This window comes from Gossypium hirsutum, chromosome D09 (assembly GCF_007990345.1).
Source record: "Gossypium hirsutum isolate 1008001.06 chromosome D09, Gossypium_hirsutum_v2.1, whole genome shotgun sequence".
Lineage (NCBI taxonomy): Eukaryota > Viridiplantae > Streptophyta > Magnoliopsida > Malvales > Malvaceae > Gossypium > Gossypium hirsutum.
The window spans coordinates 32622118-32638022 of record NC_053445.1 but is presented as its reverse complement, the minus strand read 5'-3'; the positions used below and the strand labels follow the sequence as shown (position 1 = coordinate 32638022).

Below are 15905 nucleotides of genomic sequence, written 5' to 3'. Positions count from 1 at the left end.
TTTTTTTTTAAATCCCTGAACTTCTTGAAGGAGAGAAGCAAAGCTTGTTGTACCTCTTCTAGACTTAGACACATGTTAGCATGATAGGGCACCTGAGAAACTTAAGACCAATCTTTCGGTTGGCTCAAAGGCCTCGGTGACCAACCTTCCTGGACCCTTGCTGTCTATCTGAACCTTAACCTCAGCAAGGGACCAAATGGAGCCATCTGTGAATGGTAAATGGTTTTGACAGGCACCCCTCTGTGACAGCCCACCATGCCATACTAGTAGACAATAGGACGTCTCCTATAAATACCCTCCTAGACAGTGGAGGAAGGATCTTTAGCCTCTCAAGCAACCTTTTAAGAACATATCATCCTCAGGTTCCTCTACTGTCTTTTGCCTATCTTCTTGTCTCTTTCTAGCTCTTCGCCTCTTAAGGTGAATTGACTACCTTAATACCACCACATCCTCGTTGTACATTGTATCAACAAAATTGATTCTGATTTTTTTGTTATTAATTATTTTGATAAAAAAAAGGTGATTTGCAATGCTTTTAGAACCAGAACAATAGTCAAGTTGGTCAGGTCATTGGTTCACGATCCGATTGGTTCAAATGATTTAAAGAAAATAAATTATGAATTTAAAAAAAAATTAATATATATATAAATCAATTCAACTAGTTTTCTTAGCTTAATTCAATTAGTCCGTATCAATTCACAGATCAATTAATTTTATACCTTTCGTTGAGATATCGATCAGTTTAAACAATACTGATAATTTAAAATTTTATCCTAACATAAAAAATAAGCCATGTGGCTTAATATAATTGATTCCGCCTAGAAAACACCTATGTAATAACTTTTCCTCTATTAATTTATTAATATGATACAAACTTCCTAGTTTTGACATCATTATTCCATCTTTAACTTTCATGGTATGACAGTCTTTTACATAATTTGAAGGCGTAATTATGAATTTAACCTTTCAATATTTATATTTTTTATTAAATTAATTTTTTAATTAAATTAAACTTTTAATTTTTCAAAAAACGAGTAAAAAGGCTTTTCTTAATGAAAATGATGACTAAAATATTGTTTGTATGGCAACTCGTATGATAGTCTAGGTGCAAATCATGTTAACATAAATTTATTTTTCTTATATGCCATGTCAATAAATAATTTAAAATTTTAAAAATATATAATTTAAAAAAATAAAAAAAATTAGCATGAAGTGCATGTGGATTGTCATGTACGTTCACGTATTTAAAAAGTTAACATTTTAGTTAGTATTCTTGTTAAAAAAGCATAATTTCAACTCTTTTTTAAAAGGTTGATGGTCGAATTTGACTTTTTTTTTAAATGTTAAGGGCCAAATTTAGCTAAAAAATGATAAATTTAACACATATATATATATATAAACATTAAGGGCTAAATTTGACATTATAAATTTTTATATTTTATAATCCAAAGGTTTTCTTTTTTGAAAATAATAAAAATTTAATTTTAATTTAATTCTTCATGTTTAAAAAAATAAATAAATTTAATAAATCTTTTGTTGCATAAAATATAATTATTTATTTATGCTATAAGTAAATCTTTAAATGTAAAAATAGTGTTGAATAAGAAATAATGTTAGTAGTTTGTGGCAAATAAAATAAATGAAAATTTCATGTATATAAATAAACAAAACCAAAACTTATGTATCATAATATATATTGAACTAAAATTTATATATAGCCTTAAAAAAAGATATAAAATAAAAATTCTATCATACGTGTATGCGTGTGGAAATAATGTATTTAGAACATACAGGTATGTTAAAAATAAAAATCAATAAATAGAAAAACCAATGGTTTGAAACTAATTAATAATAATACGTGAAATATGTACAACATTAAAATAAAGAAATAGATTAAATTGTGAGTAAAATAAAATTTTAAACACATAAACACATCATACTAGGAATGCTAAATAAATACAATTATTTATCATGATGATGCCATTAATCTTGAATTGATGTTGAATTAATTTGTGACACCAATTCAATCAGCAGCATTCTTAATATATGCAATTGATGGAGCTAATAAAATGCTTATAATAAAATTCAAATGTATAACAAAATCAAAATAAAACTTTGGTTGAATAGTAAATTTAAAAATTTCCTAATACAATTGACACAGGTTTAATTATCACCATATACATATTTTTATTTTTTACTAAATATGAAAATACACACCAACTTAAATAATAGTGATGATGGTGTAACCCCAATGCCCAGTAAGATGGTAGCCTTGTGGGTTATGCCCAATACTAGCACAACCCTATTATAGCCTTTTTCAATTAATTAACATTCAAATGGACTGATGATAACTTTCGTTTAATTTTTATATTTTAATTTGATTAATTTTAATTTTTATATTTTTGAATTTTGAAATTCTTGTCCTGCCCTAAAACGATAACAAGTAAATTCATAAGTTGTAAATTTTACTCTTTATATTCAAATTTCAATTTCAGTTTAAACAATAGTTGTTAAATCTATTAACATAAACACTATAGCTATTTATAAGTATTATGTATAAATATCAAATTGATATACCCATTACACATGTGATAATATATTTATCGCATCATATTTTATAAATAGTAGATTTAACTTAATGAATTTAACAATTATCATTTGAATCATGAATATAATTTCAAAATTCAAAAATGACGAGACTAAATTAGACTTGTTCAAGGGTTGAGTTACTTGCCCAAGCCTGAAGAAAATTTTAGAAAGTTTGAACAAAAATATTAGACTCGAAAAATGGACTCGTACAAAAAATTAGGTCTATTTAAAATATGAGTCTGACTTACACTCAAACATTCAAGGTTCGGGTCCAATCCAACCCATTTTTTAAGTTTGTAACATATTATATTACATTATATTATATTATATTATGAATATGCAATTTATAACACATAAAAATTAATTAAGTAAAAATATATAGTACTATAATATAAATATTAAAAAAATTGTTAAGTATCCAGTATATAAAATTTAAATAAATGGAAAAAATAAAATATTAAATTAAAAATAATATAAATATATATTTTTAAAATAAAATGAGCAGAGTTTAAATAAATTTAAATTAACTAATTTCAAATATAAACGAATTTAAATGGGCATAGTACCGGAAAATGCCCATTTCCTAAACTAATTTCAAATATAAACAAATTTAAATGGGCATAGTACCAGAAAATGCCCATTTCCTAAAGTATTTATGGAAATGGGCCACTCCAAAAAATAATTATTCGAATGGACCGAAAACACTAAAACGTGCTAACGTGGATGCATTTTCAAGGGAAAACATAGTAATAGTTGAGTATAGCAAAATATTAAAAAATAAATATAAAATGAGTATAGTAAAATATTAAAAAATAAAATATTTAAAAAACTACTAATAGTTGAGTGATCATTTTGTAAGTTTTTATAATTCGATAGTCAAAAAACCATAGTTAAGTGACTACTAATGTAATTTAATCTAGCTATAAAAATATGATAAATAATTATTATATTTTATTATTATATTTCTATAAAAAACTTATTTAACATAATTATATACTATGTTTAAATAGATTATCTGTCTAGTCAAAATACATCTGAAATAAATTTATCAACATTCATTAGGTGATGAAATTTAAATTAAAATTAGGATTAAAAAACCTAATGAGTATAGTAAATATTAAAAAAATAAATATTTAAAAAAAAAGAGATATCAATTTTTTATTAATCAAACATTCATAACATAAAATAAAGTAAATAACTAAAAATTAAAAGTATAACTTCTAAATTGAAATAATGGAAAATTATTTTAAAAATTAGAATCGCATGGATATTAACTTCAAACATTAAAAATTGAACAGAAGATTACCGCATGTACAAGTTTCATATGTGCAAATTGTTCTTTCTTTTTAATGGTCATTTTATATATGCTAACAATTCTAAAATGCAACAGGATTAAAGATATCAAAAGATAATTTTATAATATGAGAAAATGTTAACAAAATATTAAAAAAATAGAACCTCTGTAAGTAAAAAAAAATTATAAAATATAGTGTAGCATTTTATCTTATGTTGTTAGTTAAAAGAGGAAGGAATCCCACATTGTCTAGGAATAAGTTGCAAACCTATTCATGAATCTATATATACACATATCTCACATCTCACATTACTTAAGAAAACAAGAGAAATGAGACTTTGAGTTTATATAAAGATCTGATTTGTAAGTTTTATTTCCATATTAATTAGTGTTACTAAAAAAAATGGTGCTGTCACTTTGCGTCTTTATAAAGACTTATTCTCATAAATTTTTAAAAATTTAGTCTATTTTAACGTGTTTTTGCTGACACGAGAAAAAGCACATCCTCATCAATATACTTTTTTGCATTTTTCCCTAAAAATGTGTCCATATCATCACATTTTAATATTTTTGGTCTATACCCATTATTACTTTTTAGAGCGGCCCATTTCTATAAATAATATCGGAAATGGGCTTTTATCGGTACTATCATTTTAAACTGATACATATTAATAAAACATGAAATATACTAATTTTATGGTCAAACTAATCTCCTTCAAGCCTCAATTACATGGGGGATCCAACCAGAAGCATATAAAACCATAGCCACACGCGCCATCATAAGCTGTAACTGTCACATCACTACAAAACAAAGCGTAACACAAGTTACGTGCACGACACTCTCCCGTCTCTGGTCCCCTTATACATACCCATATCCAACTATGCCACGTGGGGGCATACTGTCTTTCCAAGTCACGTATCCTGTCTCTCAACGATAATTAACCACTCCATTTCTCACACTTACACTTATCAAAATGTTTGTAGTCTTTTTTGAAGTTTTAATCTCAAATTTCACAAAAAAGAAAAATACAAAAACCGATAATGGCGTTTGCCGCGTTGTTTATTTCGGCGACGAAGCTCGCCGGAATAATCATGACGGTTTCTATCGCAGCTAATGCTTTCTCTTTCTCGCGTTACCGGAAAAAGCATCTCCGACGGTTCGATTCTCCCATCGTTGAATCCTCCGATACTCTTGCTGATTTTAATGTCAACGGTAAGTGAACAGTTAATCAATCAGACTCTATTTTTCTTCCCTCTGATTGCTTGAAGTAATGTTGTTTATCTATAGCCTTTGAACTGCATTTGTGTGGATTTAGAGTGAAGCTCTCCAAGTATATGAAAAGTATACTCATGAAGTTGCTTGCTTCTTCTTCTTCTTCTTCTTTTGCTTCTTCTTTTGGATATTTTTCTATTTGATTGGAACGATAAAAGAATATAAAAAGGCTATAGTATTTTAGTGAACTTTCCTACTCTTTGATAGAGAAACAGTGTTAACTATAGGTCTAGGTTTGGTACGAGGAACGAAAGGGAAAGCAAATCGCCATTTGTTTTGTACGTAATTCAATAGGAGTAGTCTTTTTTGGTTTGTTTAGTAGAAATTAAATACGATTGGAATGTAAAACATTTTTTTAGAATTAATAGATAAAATTTGTGTTTATATAAAAACATAACTTTAAATAAATTCTGAAGTTTGCGAATCGTTTGATTTACTCAATAATTTTATAATAAACTATATGCTAATCGGATTGTTAGTCTTACTGAATTGGATTGCTATTATTCCTTGATTGTATCAATTGGAAGATCATTGGGAGATAGTGATTTCTGGTAACAGAGGAGAGAAAAAGGGGATAAAGAAGAGAAGGTTTTTATCTTGACTGTATCAATGGAGCTAATATTTCTTAGTTACCTGACAAATTGAGGCATTTTAACTTCCATCTGATTGTTAAAAAATTGTGTGCTATCTGATGAATTTTATGTGTTTAGGAGAGGAGGAAGATGGGTTTTTCTTTGGATTAGCAACAGCCCCAGCACATGTGGAAGACAAGCTCAATGATGCTTGGCTACAGTTTGCTGAAGAAAATCCTTGTCATAAATCAGAAAAAGGTGATGATGATATGATGGAAGCTGATGCAGTGATTGGTGCTGCTGATGGTGGCTCGCATCAAGCTCCATTAGCTAGGAAAGAGTCTAGCAAGAAGAAGAAGCCTCTTAAGGTTGCCTTGGAAGCCATGATAAGAGGGTTACAGAAGTTTGTAGAGGATGAGTCTGAAGAAGAGACTGCTTCCAAGGAGGAATGCAATCATAATGTAGCTGCATGGCACAATGTTCCTCACCCGTAAGCCTTGTTAACTGATAAATGATGCCTTTATTTACAAGAAAGGTTTATCCTACCCCTCACTGATTTTTGACAACGTGAGAAATGAATTGCTTTAATTGTTTCAGGGAGGAGAGATTAAAATTTTGGTCTGATCCTGATATAGAACTGAATCTGGCCAAAGATACTGGCATTAGCATCTTTCGGATGGGAATAGACTGGAGTCGAATCATGCCACAGGAGCCAGTTAATGGGATTAAGGATGCTGTAAGTTTGATGTAACTTTACAGTTGTAACGATGCTTTCCATCTATTGTGTTTCCATTTTTCATTATATGGGCAGAAGTTACAAATGGTAGGAAAGTTTAGCATACTAAGTCAAGTTGGTGTCATTCTGACTGACTTCGGATCTAATTTTGGTTTGGTGTGCAACTGAAACATGGTTCTTTGTCCATGGGCGTGACAGGGGAATATTTCATAAAAATCTGAAAGTTATGGCAATAGCTCAAATACTTGATAATGGCTCAAATATACCCCAGTTTCTCTCTCTCTCTCATAATCACGTCCATACTGCACATAGGGGGTCCTACGATTTCAGTAAGTAAAAGAGACTCAAGTTGAAGGGTACTTAGAAGGCTATCATACTGGTGATGAAAAGTAATTGTTTTTGGTTGGTTGTTGCTCAAATTTAAGACACCTGTATGGCATCCAAGTTTAATTGGTTTCTTATATTCAACGCCAATGGGTCCACATTTAGATAGGTAGTATGATGTTGCTTTTCAGGTAAATTTTGCAGCATTGGAGCGATATAAATGGATCATCAGCAGGGTTCGCTCTAATGGAATGAAGGTGATGCTCACACTGTTTCATCACTCACTGCCCCATGGGCTGGTGATTATGGTGGATGGAAGCTGGAGAAAACTGTTGATTACTTCATGGACTTTACCAAGTAAATATTCCGTCAAATAGTAATTTCTGTTATGTATTTTTGCTGCTCTGATCATACTTTTCTCAATGCAATCAAGGTTGACTGATGACAACTCTATTCTCATCTTTCTCTTGCATAAGCCAACAGAGAGAGAGAGAGAGAGAGAGAGAGAGAGAGAGAGAGAGAGAGAGAGAGAGAGCTTTATAAACAATCTTTAACGACTTTTGATTTAAATATTACTAAAAGAAAGGTAAACTGCAGGAGTTAAAACACATAGTTACTAGGTGAGAGAGTGGTAAGAATTCAACATATTGGTGCTCTTAACTGAAATCTAAATCGGACTTTGAGGCAGAGATTAGGCTGCTAATTCATATTTCATGAGAGCCACTTTAGGCTATTTTTAATTTAGGAACTTCTGGTTTTGTTTGTCCTGCCTGTTTTCTAACTCCTTTTTTGTGTGCTTATCATGCAGGCTTGTCGTCAACAGCGTATCAGATATGGTTGACTATTGGATAACATTTAATGAACCTCATGTCTTCTGTATGCTTACTTATTGTGCAGGTGCTTGGCCCGGAGGCCATCCTGATATGATAGAGGCTGCCACTTCTGCTTTACCAACTGGAGTTTTTAGACAGGCCTTGCATTGGATGGCCATTGCACATTCAAAGGCCTACGACTATATCCATGAACAAAGGTTTTTCTTCCTTATGAAGACTTGAGAAAAGGATTTTTTTGTCAAAAAAATTAACATATTTCTAACAAGTTAGATATTTTTGATACTTGAAGTTGCGAAATACTGCATGTCTCACCTGTTTGACAGATTTCCCAAATATATGACATTCTAATTACCATTTCATTTCAGCAGCACATTATCAAAAAAAGTGGTTGGAGTAGCACATAATGTATCATTTACAAGGCCATATGGTCTCTTTGATGTTGCTGCTGTTACATTGGCCAATTCTCTCACCCTTTTTCCGTATGTGGATAGTATATGTGACAAGCTGGATTTTATAGGCATAAACTACTATGGACAGGTTCGTTCCTTTTTCCCATTCATCTTTTTCCTGTTAAAAAAAATGTACTATTCTTCAATATAAACCTATTGAGATTATTCTGCTGGCCAGGAAGTGATATCTGGAGCTGGACTAAAACTTGTAGAGACTGATGAGTATAGTGAATCAGGGCGAGGGGTTTATCCAGGTGGTTTGTTTCGCCTGCTAATAGATTTCCATGAAAGATACAAGCACCTTAAGGTTCCCTTCATCATTACGGAGAATGGGATTGCCGATGAAACAGATGTGATCCGTAGGCCCTATCTTTTAGAGCATTTACTTGCTGTTTATGCAGCAATGCTCAAGGTTTGGCTTTGAATTTTAGGAAATCTGGAGTTAGGTTTTCTGAAATTAGTTAGTCGTAGAACCAAGTACTAACCTTGTTGTTTATTACAGGGTGTCCCTGTGCTCGGTTACCTTTTTTGGACTATTTCTGACAACTGGGAATGGGCTGATGGTTATGGTCCCAAGTTTGGACTTGTAGCTGTTGATCGTGCCAATGGCCTTGTTCGGATCCCACGTCCTTCATATTACCTCTTTACCAAGGTTATTATTGTATTCATAAGGATGTTCCATCATTGGCCTTCCTGTTGCTACTCTTATGTGTTAGTACTGAAACATCATAGTCCATATTGATTTTAGGTGGTAACCACAGGCAAAATTACTCGTGAAGACAGGGAAAAAGCATGGAATGAACTTCAAAAAGCTGCTAAAGAGAAGCAAACAAGACCTTTCTATCGGGAAGTTAATAAACAAGGTTTGATGTATGCAGGTACTATCGCAGCTCCTTATTGCATGTTCATATTACTCTCCTTTTATTGACATTAGTTCTTGGCATATAGAATCTAAAACGATTGATACTGTTGGCTTGCATCCCTCTCTAGGATGATCCATGATAGCTACATGGAAATAAAGTTGCTTTTGAATTTGAAATCTAAATTTTAATAAATACACGTAGGAGGCAATTGGCATAACCTTAAATACATTTCATGCATGTCATTATACTATCTCGCATGCTCACTACATTTCTCAACTAGTCACTTGAAAATGACCTTGTGGAGTCATGTTAAAAAATTTTCCTATAATTTGCAAATCCGAATTGATTTGTATTTTCTGTTGATGGTTTTCTTTTTGTCTTTCTCAAAATGCTAAAGTCCCAATAATAATATTTCTATTATTCCTTTTATCATTTCGATTTTGATAGGAGGCCTTGATGAACCTACACAAAGGCCTTTTATTGAAAGGGATTGGCGGTTTGGACACTACGAGATGGAAGGACTGCAGGATCCATTAAGCCGTTTATCCCGATACCTTCTCCGTCCTTTCTCCCTCAGAAAGAAGAGAAAGCATAAGAAAGTTAATTCTGAATTGGTTCTTGAGCCCCTTGAGCTAAGTGCCTGATAGCTTATCCATGCTTTACTTATATATCCTTCAACATTGCTATTCAACTGAGGAGTACTACAATTTTAAATCTAGGTATATGAACTCTAGAATAGCGCCAAGCAGTCAGTATAGGTACTTTTCCCTTAGAAGCTAAGGTTCAAGTTCTTGTAATGAAATAAAACATGTCTGATTTAAACCTGTTTATGTAATGAAACAGGTACTATTCAGCTGTAACTCTTAAATATTTCTGTTCATGGAAGAAAGAAACAAAACTGGAAACTTTTGTCTGTTTCCCCTTGGTCAGTGGTAAAGGGAGAGAAACCAAGATTTGGTGCCCCTCTCTTGTTCCACGTGGAAACATTTTTGTGATAGTCAACCATTATTTGCAGGCTCTGCAATATGGAATCAAAGAACCAACCATTTCAGTGTGGAATCATGTGAATATTGGATAGCTGTGGCGTTCGGCATACGTAAATTGAATTTTGGAGATACGACTTAATCCTCAAAATAGATTATCGGACTTGTTCATGGGCCATATTCAAATTATGGCCTAAGATTGTTTTATTTTCTTAGTATAGGCTCATCTTCGGCCTACTCGGCTTGTCTACCTGAACTCAAGCGGGGCCAATTAAGTCCAAGTTGGGCTAAATCTACTAGGTCAAGTGGATTCTTTAACCACACATACTTTCGTAATATGGTAGGTAAATGTTTTAGTTTTGGTTTTGGTTTTGGTTACCCAATCTTCTCTTTTGCTGGAAATTGGAAAATATCTTCTTCAATCATACACGGATGGTAATGGTACTAAGCAACATCTTTTGGGTATAAAGACAAACTTTCCTTTGAAAATGAATGATTGACCATTGGAAGTGTGTGCTTAAAGTTGAGGATAAAGTTTTACATAGAAATCCAATTTTGATAACAATTAAAGCAATATAATTTTTTGTAAACATGCCCTTCATTCTTTCAAATCCTTAACGTCAAAAACTACATTATGAAGTCCATTCGAGTCCTCTGAAAAATCTACAACAACATCCAAATAACGAGTCAATGCCGGGCGGCTCCATTATAAACAAACAAATCCATAAAAAAGTTCTGTCAAAACTATTGCTTGAAAGTGCTCTTTATCTTGTCCTCAACTAAAACGTGGTTTCCAATCGATATCAGCCATTCAATTTTCATGGTTTGAATTTTTTAAGCCAAGTTAAACCTGTAATAGCCCCCCCCATCTTTTCCTTAAATTCTACGCCATGGTGAAATGCATTAAATCTTTCTTGAACTTGTAGATGATTTGTTCAACTTTGAACCAAAGATGGGCCCTAGATCTCCACCTAAAAGAGTTTCCATTTCTCACTCATTCACATCTTTCTTCCTTGGTTTCTTAATTCCTTGCATTAATGCTGCACCCTTGGGTCCAGAATCCGATAGAGTAATCAAGCTGCCGAGCCAGCCGGCGACGCCATCGATATCGCAGTTTTCGGGGTATGTCACAGTGAATGAAGAGCATGGAAGGGCACTTTTCTACTGGTTCTTTGAAGCACAGTCTGAGGCATCTAAAAAACCTCTCCTGCTTTGGCTTAATGGAGGTTTATATTTCATAGAATTTTCAATTTCTAGAGAAATATATGCAATCATTTATTTAATGATGAATGTATGTATGTATGACTCTTGTTTTATGCGTTGGGTGTTAAAGGACCTGGTTGTTCATCAATAGCCTATGGTGCAGCTTCGGAGTTGGGTCCACTAAGAGTTGGTGAAAATGGTGTTGATCTTCATTTCAACGAATTTGCTTGGAATCAAGGTTCATCCTCTCTCTCCTTTATTTTGATGAAAAAAGAGAGTATATTATCTTCTTAGAAATTATAATATTATAAATTAGTATAATAATTAAAGTTACATTTTAACCCCCTTAAAAATTTATTTTTTAATTTTGATTCTTGTCGTCCAAGGGCCAAGCTGCATGTCAAGCCTAAATATCACCTAATATAATTCGTAAGATTGGATAAAAATATTATATATGAAATTGATATTAGACAAAAGAAAAAATGTTTAAAACATGGTCGAGTGTGAATTTCAATATTTAAGATTCAAATTTTGCTCGATTCAAACAATTTTATAATATATATTTTAATTTTAAATTTATATATTATGTAATTTTTATATAAAATTAAATAATATTATAGTATAAATATTATAATTTAAAGTTATAATAAAGAAAAATATATAAAATTAGTAAATATAAAATAAAATTTAACATATATTTTATTAAAAATTTTAAAAATATATATAGACAAAACTTAAATCGAATTAGATTAACTATTTTTATTTTTAAAAAAATTAGTAAAAAAATAAACTTCACAAAATTTAATGGGCTAAGAGATTGAAGGATATGTCGTATATGATTATGACCTAAATTTGTCCTGTCCCGGCCTGCATGTCCTATTATATAAAAAATATATATATTTCTGAAAAGAGACTGACAAATTCATAGATTTGTATCCATAGAGGCGAATTTGCTGTTTGTAGAATCTCCGGTTGGAGTGGGCTTCTCTTACACCAATACAACCTCCGATCTCACAAAATTGGACGATGCCTTTGTTGGTAATTCCCAACTATTTGTATAGAGGGCGATAATACATCAAAACTTTTATATAAAATTGAACAGTAAAGTAACTAAAACTCTATTTCTCTTTTCATTTAGCTGAGGATGTATACATGTTTTTGGTGGAGTGGCTTCAAAGATTTCCACACTTCAAAACTCGTGATTTCTTCATCTCTGGGGAGAGTTATGCAGGTATTATTTATCTTCCTTTTCTTTCTTTTTATTTATAAATATATTTTTATATTTCAATAAAATTCGAGATTTAATCTATATATTTACAAATTTTAAAAATTAATTTTTTTTATTTTTTTTAATTTAAACATTTAATCTGATCAGAAATAATAGTAATATTTTCTATTAAAATTTTCTAATTTAGCATGTTGACAGGGGCGGAGCGGACTAGTAGGGGCCCGGCCCCTCTAAAATGAAAATTTCCACTTTTAGTTCTTTTATAATTTTAAAAAATTTAAATTAATATATGATAAAATTATACTTTGGCCTCCCCAAATGAGAACAAATTGATTTAATCTTTAAAAAATTATAAAGATATAGACTGTTAAGATAATAAAATTTCATTTTTACTATAATAAAAATATACAACTTTATTCCGGGCTCTCTAAAAATATTTTTTGGTTCCGCCCTTGCATTTTGATTAGGTAATTTTTATATGATGAGATATGTGATTGATAAAAACCAAATATCTCAAACTGAAAATTTTTAATAAAAAAAAATATTAACCTGATTAAATTAGGAATTTTCAAATTAATAAATAAAAAATTAAATTTTAACTTTTAAACTACATGAACTAAAGTTTAAAATTTGTCAAAATACAAGGATTCAAAATAGATTTTGACCTAATATATATATATTGATGAAAGTATTTTTTATTCTATCACTAAATTAGCAATAGAATAATACTTTTTATGATTAAATTTAAGCATCCATGGTAAATCACATTTTAGTTTTAATTTAAATCATTCAAAATAATGAATTACACTTTCAATTTTATATATAATAAGATAAATATATTAACATTCATCATTTAAGCATTTTCATTCAGCATGAGCCTAAAATTAATGAAAAATAAACCCTTTCGTTATTATATATTCATTTAGGCTTTATAATAATAACTATTACCATCGTCATTATTATTATATTTTAATTATAAAAATAGTTAACATATTTTCATTTAATAATTTAAATATGAATACATTATTTAATAAAATTCAAAAAGCATAATAAAATCACATATATCACATATGATAAATTAAAAAAAAATTGTCAAGTGTCTACAAGGGCAACCTAATAGGGTAGGTAAGGCCTTCACCTTCCAAAATAAAAAATTACTTATGTAGTCTCTCTCTAAAATAATAAAATTATAAATTAATATATGATAAAATTGTAAAAAAAATATTCTTTTTAGTCCCTTAAAAATAATGAAAATAAAATTGTAAAAAAAAATATTCTTTTTAGTCCCTTAAAAATAATGAAATTATAAATTGATAAATGATATAATTACTTTTTTACCTCTAAAAAGTTTATAATTAAAATTTGGCTCTCTACCTTATAACAATCCTATACATATTTAATAATTCTTCATGTGTTGCAGGCCATTACGTGCCCCAGCTAGCAGAGCTTGTGTATGATAGAAACAATGACACAACTCGATACCCATTCATCAACCTCCAAGGCTTTATGGTAACCTTTTCTTTCATGCTATAGGAATTATGAAAAACCATACACTCACACACCTTTACATCTTATCCATTTTCATGACTATAGTCAATACATGTTGCAGGTGGGAAATCCAGTCACCGATGATAACTATGACTACACTGGCATTATGGACTATGCTTGGAGCCACTCTGTAATATCAGATGAGTTCTACCATAAAATCAAACAAGCATGTGATTTCAAGGAACTGAATTGGTCCACTGAATGCAATGCTCTTGTTAACCAAGTCTTCGACACATACTCAGAGATTGATATTTATAATATTTATGACCCCAAATGTCTTATTAACACCACATCATCAGCAACTGCTAATAAGGTGATTTTCTATCTATAATTTAGCAAGCTACCTAACATGAAATTATGCACAAAGTTTCTAATGAAAAAGATGTTCCATGCCATTTCGCAGATAAAATTTGATGGGTTAAAGAGAGTGAGGATACTTGCAGAAGGGTATGATCCATGCTATTCTCCATATTCAGAAATGTATTTCAACAGGCCAGATGTTCAAACATCTATTCATGCTGACAGTAGAGGAGAAAAATGGGTGAGCTGCAAGTAAGTATAAGGGCAGTGTTGTTTATATTTATATATATATATTTGATTCACTAACATGACTTTTTCTTTTTTATCCCAGAGATTCTATCTTGAATTCATATAATTTTTCTGTTTTTTCTGTACTGCCTGTCTACGAGAAGCTCATCAAAGGAAAACTGAAGATATGGATGTATAGGTAAGCTAATATTTCATACTCCATTATCATAAAATGGAATATTGGACCATGAATAAGTTCATATATATGAGATATTGGGTTTTTTGGAATATTGGACCAAATGCCAAAGTGGATAAGAGTGAAATGGAATCATGAAATTAGATTATTAAAAAGAATAATAAATGCTCAAAGTCTTCTAAATCGGACCTTCTAGGAGTTAAGTAAAAGAAAAGATTGGAGGTGGTGGGGGCCAAGGGAAGAAATGATAATAAGTTTTTTAACTCTGTTCTATATTAGTGTTTGTTTTAAAATTGGTATATTATTAACACCGGTATGTTTTGGTATCTGTTTTAAGTTTGTCAGTATCTTTTAAGTATTTTTTTTCATATATAAAATTTAATTTTTATTATAATATATTATATACATGTGAATATATCTTAATTAAATAAGTATAAATATGTTTATTTGCTTACAAATTAATCTATATGAGAACATAGTTCGGTATTGATTGAAACAAATTGTGACATATTAAAATAGTCAAAACACACCAAAACAAAATTTAAACTACTTGATACCATCGATAAACCATGGTCTTATTATCTAATATGTATTTTGGTTGGTTGGCATAAACAGTGGGGACATGGATGGAAGAGTACCTATCATAAGTTCCAGATACTGTGTTGAAGCACTTGGGCTCCCAGTCAAATCACCCTGGCGTTCTTGGTTCCACAACAAGCAGGTTCCTTCTTCATTTTCCTGTAAAATCAACCTGCATGTAATATGAATATTTGTGTATATATATTTATATATCAAGTTGGGAAATTGAAAAATTTCAGGTTGGAGGGAGGATAGTGGAATACGAAGGGCTGACATTAGTGACGGTGAGAGGGGCAGGTCACTTGGTGCCTCTAAACAAACCCAGTGAGGCTCTTGCCCTCATCCATTCCTTCTTGTCGGATGAACCACTACCCAACCACAGATAGATGATATACGCTTTAAGGCTAGCATTCCTTGTTTGCTTCACAACACAACCTTTTAATTCTAATCATTAAGATTCAATCTCAACACAAATTAAATTAAAAAAATGGTTTAGAAAAAAAAGAAGAAAAAGAAAGGGTATGCTACAAAGTACAAACCATTGATGAGAATGTAACATATTCTGGTGTTAAAGTGAGTTGGTATGTATGTATTATTGGCAATTCCCTTCGTTGGTTTGTGTTTCAATCAGGATCCTAATTGTCTGTTTCAGAATAAAGCTTTTTATTCTATTTATTTAAAGGGCAAATCCCTCTGTCTTGAATTGT

The 15905-nt window shown here is 30.8% G+C and overlaps 2 protein-coding genes across 2 annotated transcripts; both read left to right on the top strand.

Moving 5' to 3' along the window:
• The first annotated feature begins 4845 nt into the window (after positions 1 to 4845).
• Positions 4846 to 9992, top strand: LOC107888961 (beta-glucosidase-like SFR2, chloroplastic). Its single transcript, XM_016813238.2, is given in 11 exon segments — positions 4846 to 5096; positions 5867 to 6218; positions 6326 to 6464; positions 6980 to 7073; positions 7076 to 7145; positions 7597 to 7818; positions 7987 to 8158; positions 8249 to 8482; positions 8573 to 8722; positions 8819 to 8948; positions 9381 to 9992. Coding segments are annotated over 11 exon segments (1932 nt in total). The 5' UTR covers positions 4846 to 4924; the 3' UTR covers positions 9578 to 9992.
• A 148-nt stretch (positions 9993 to 10140) lies between these two features.
• On the top strand, positions 10141 to 15901 carry LOC107888962 (serine carboxypeptidase-like 26). Its single transcript, XM_041100338.1, has 10 exons — positions 10141 to 11142; positions 11250 to 11357; positions 12062 to 12157; positions 12258 to 12350; positions 13768 to 13856; positions 13957 to 14208; positions 14299 to 14447; positions 14527 to 14622; positions 15235 to 15340; positions 15438 to 15901. Exons 1-10 carry the CDS (start codon positions 10869 to 10871, stop codon positions 15582 to 15584), a joined length of 1410 nt encoding a protein of 469 aa, XP_040956272.1. The 5' UTR covers positions 10141 to 10868; the 3' UTR covers positions 15585 to 15901.
• Positions 15902 to 15905: the final 4 nt, after the last annotated feature.

Bases quoted from the DNA above. Each gene is read 5' to 3' on its own strand.
- LOC107888962 (XM_041100338.1), top strand. From the start codon at position 10,869: ATGGGCCCTAGATCTCCACCTAAAAGAGTTTCCATTTCTCACTCATTC. The intron at 13,857-13,956 runs GTAACCTTTTCT...TACATGTTGCAG, and splicing joins TCAACCTCCAAGGCTTTATG to GTGGGAAATCCAGTCACCGA. The intron at 14,448-14,526 runs GTAAGTATAAGG...TTTTTATCCCAG, and splicing joins GAAAAATGGGTGAGCTGCAA to AGATTCTATCTTGAATTCAT.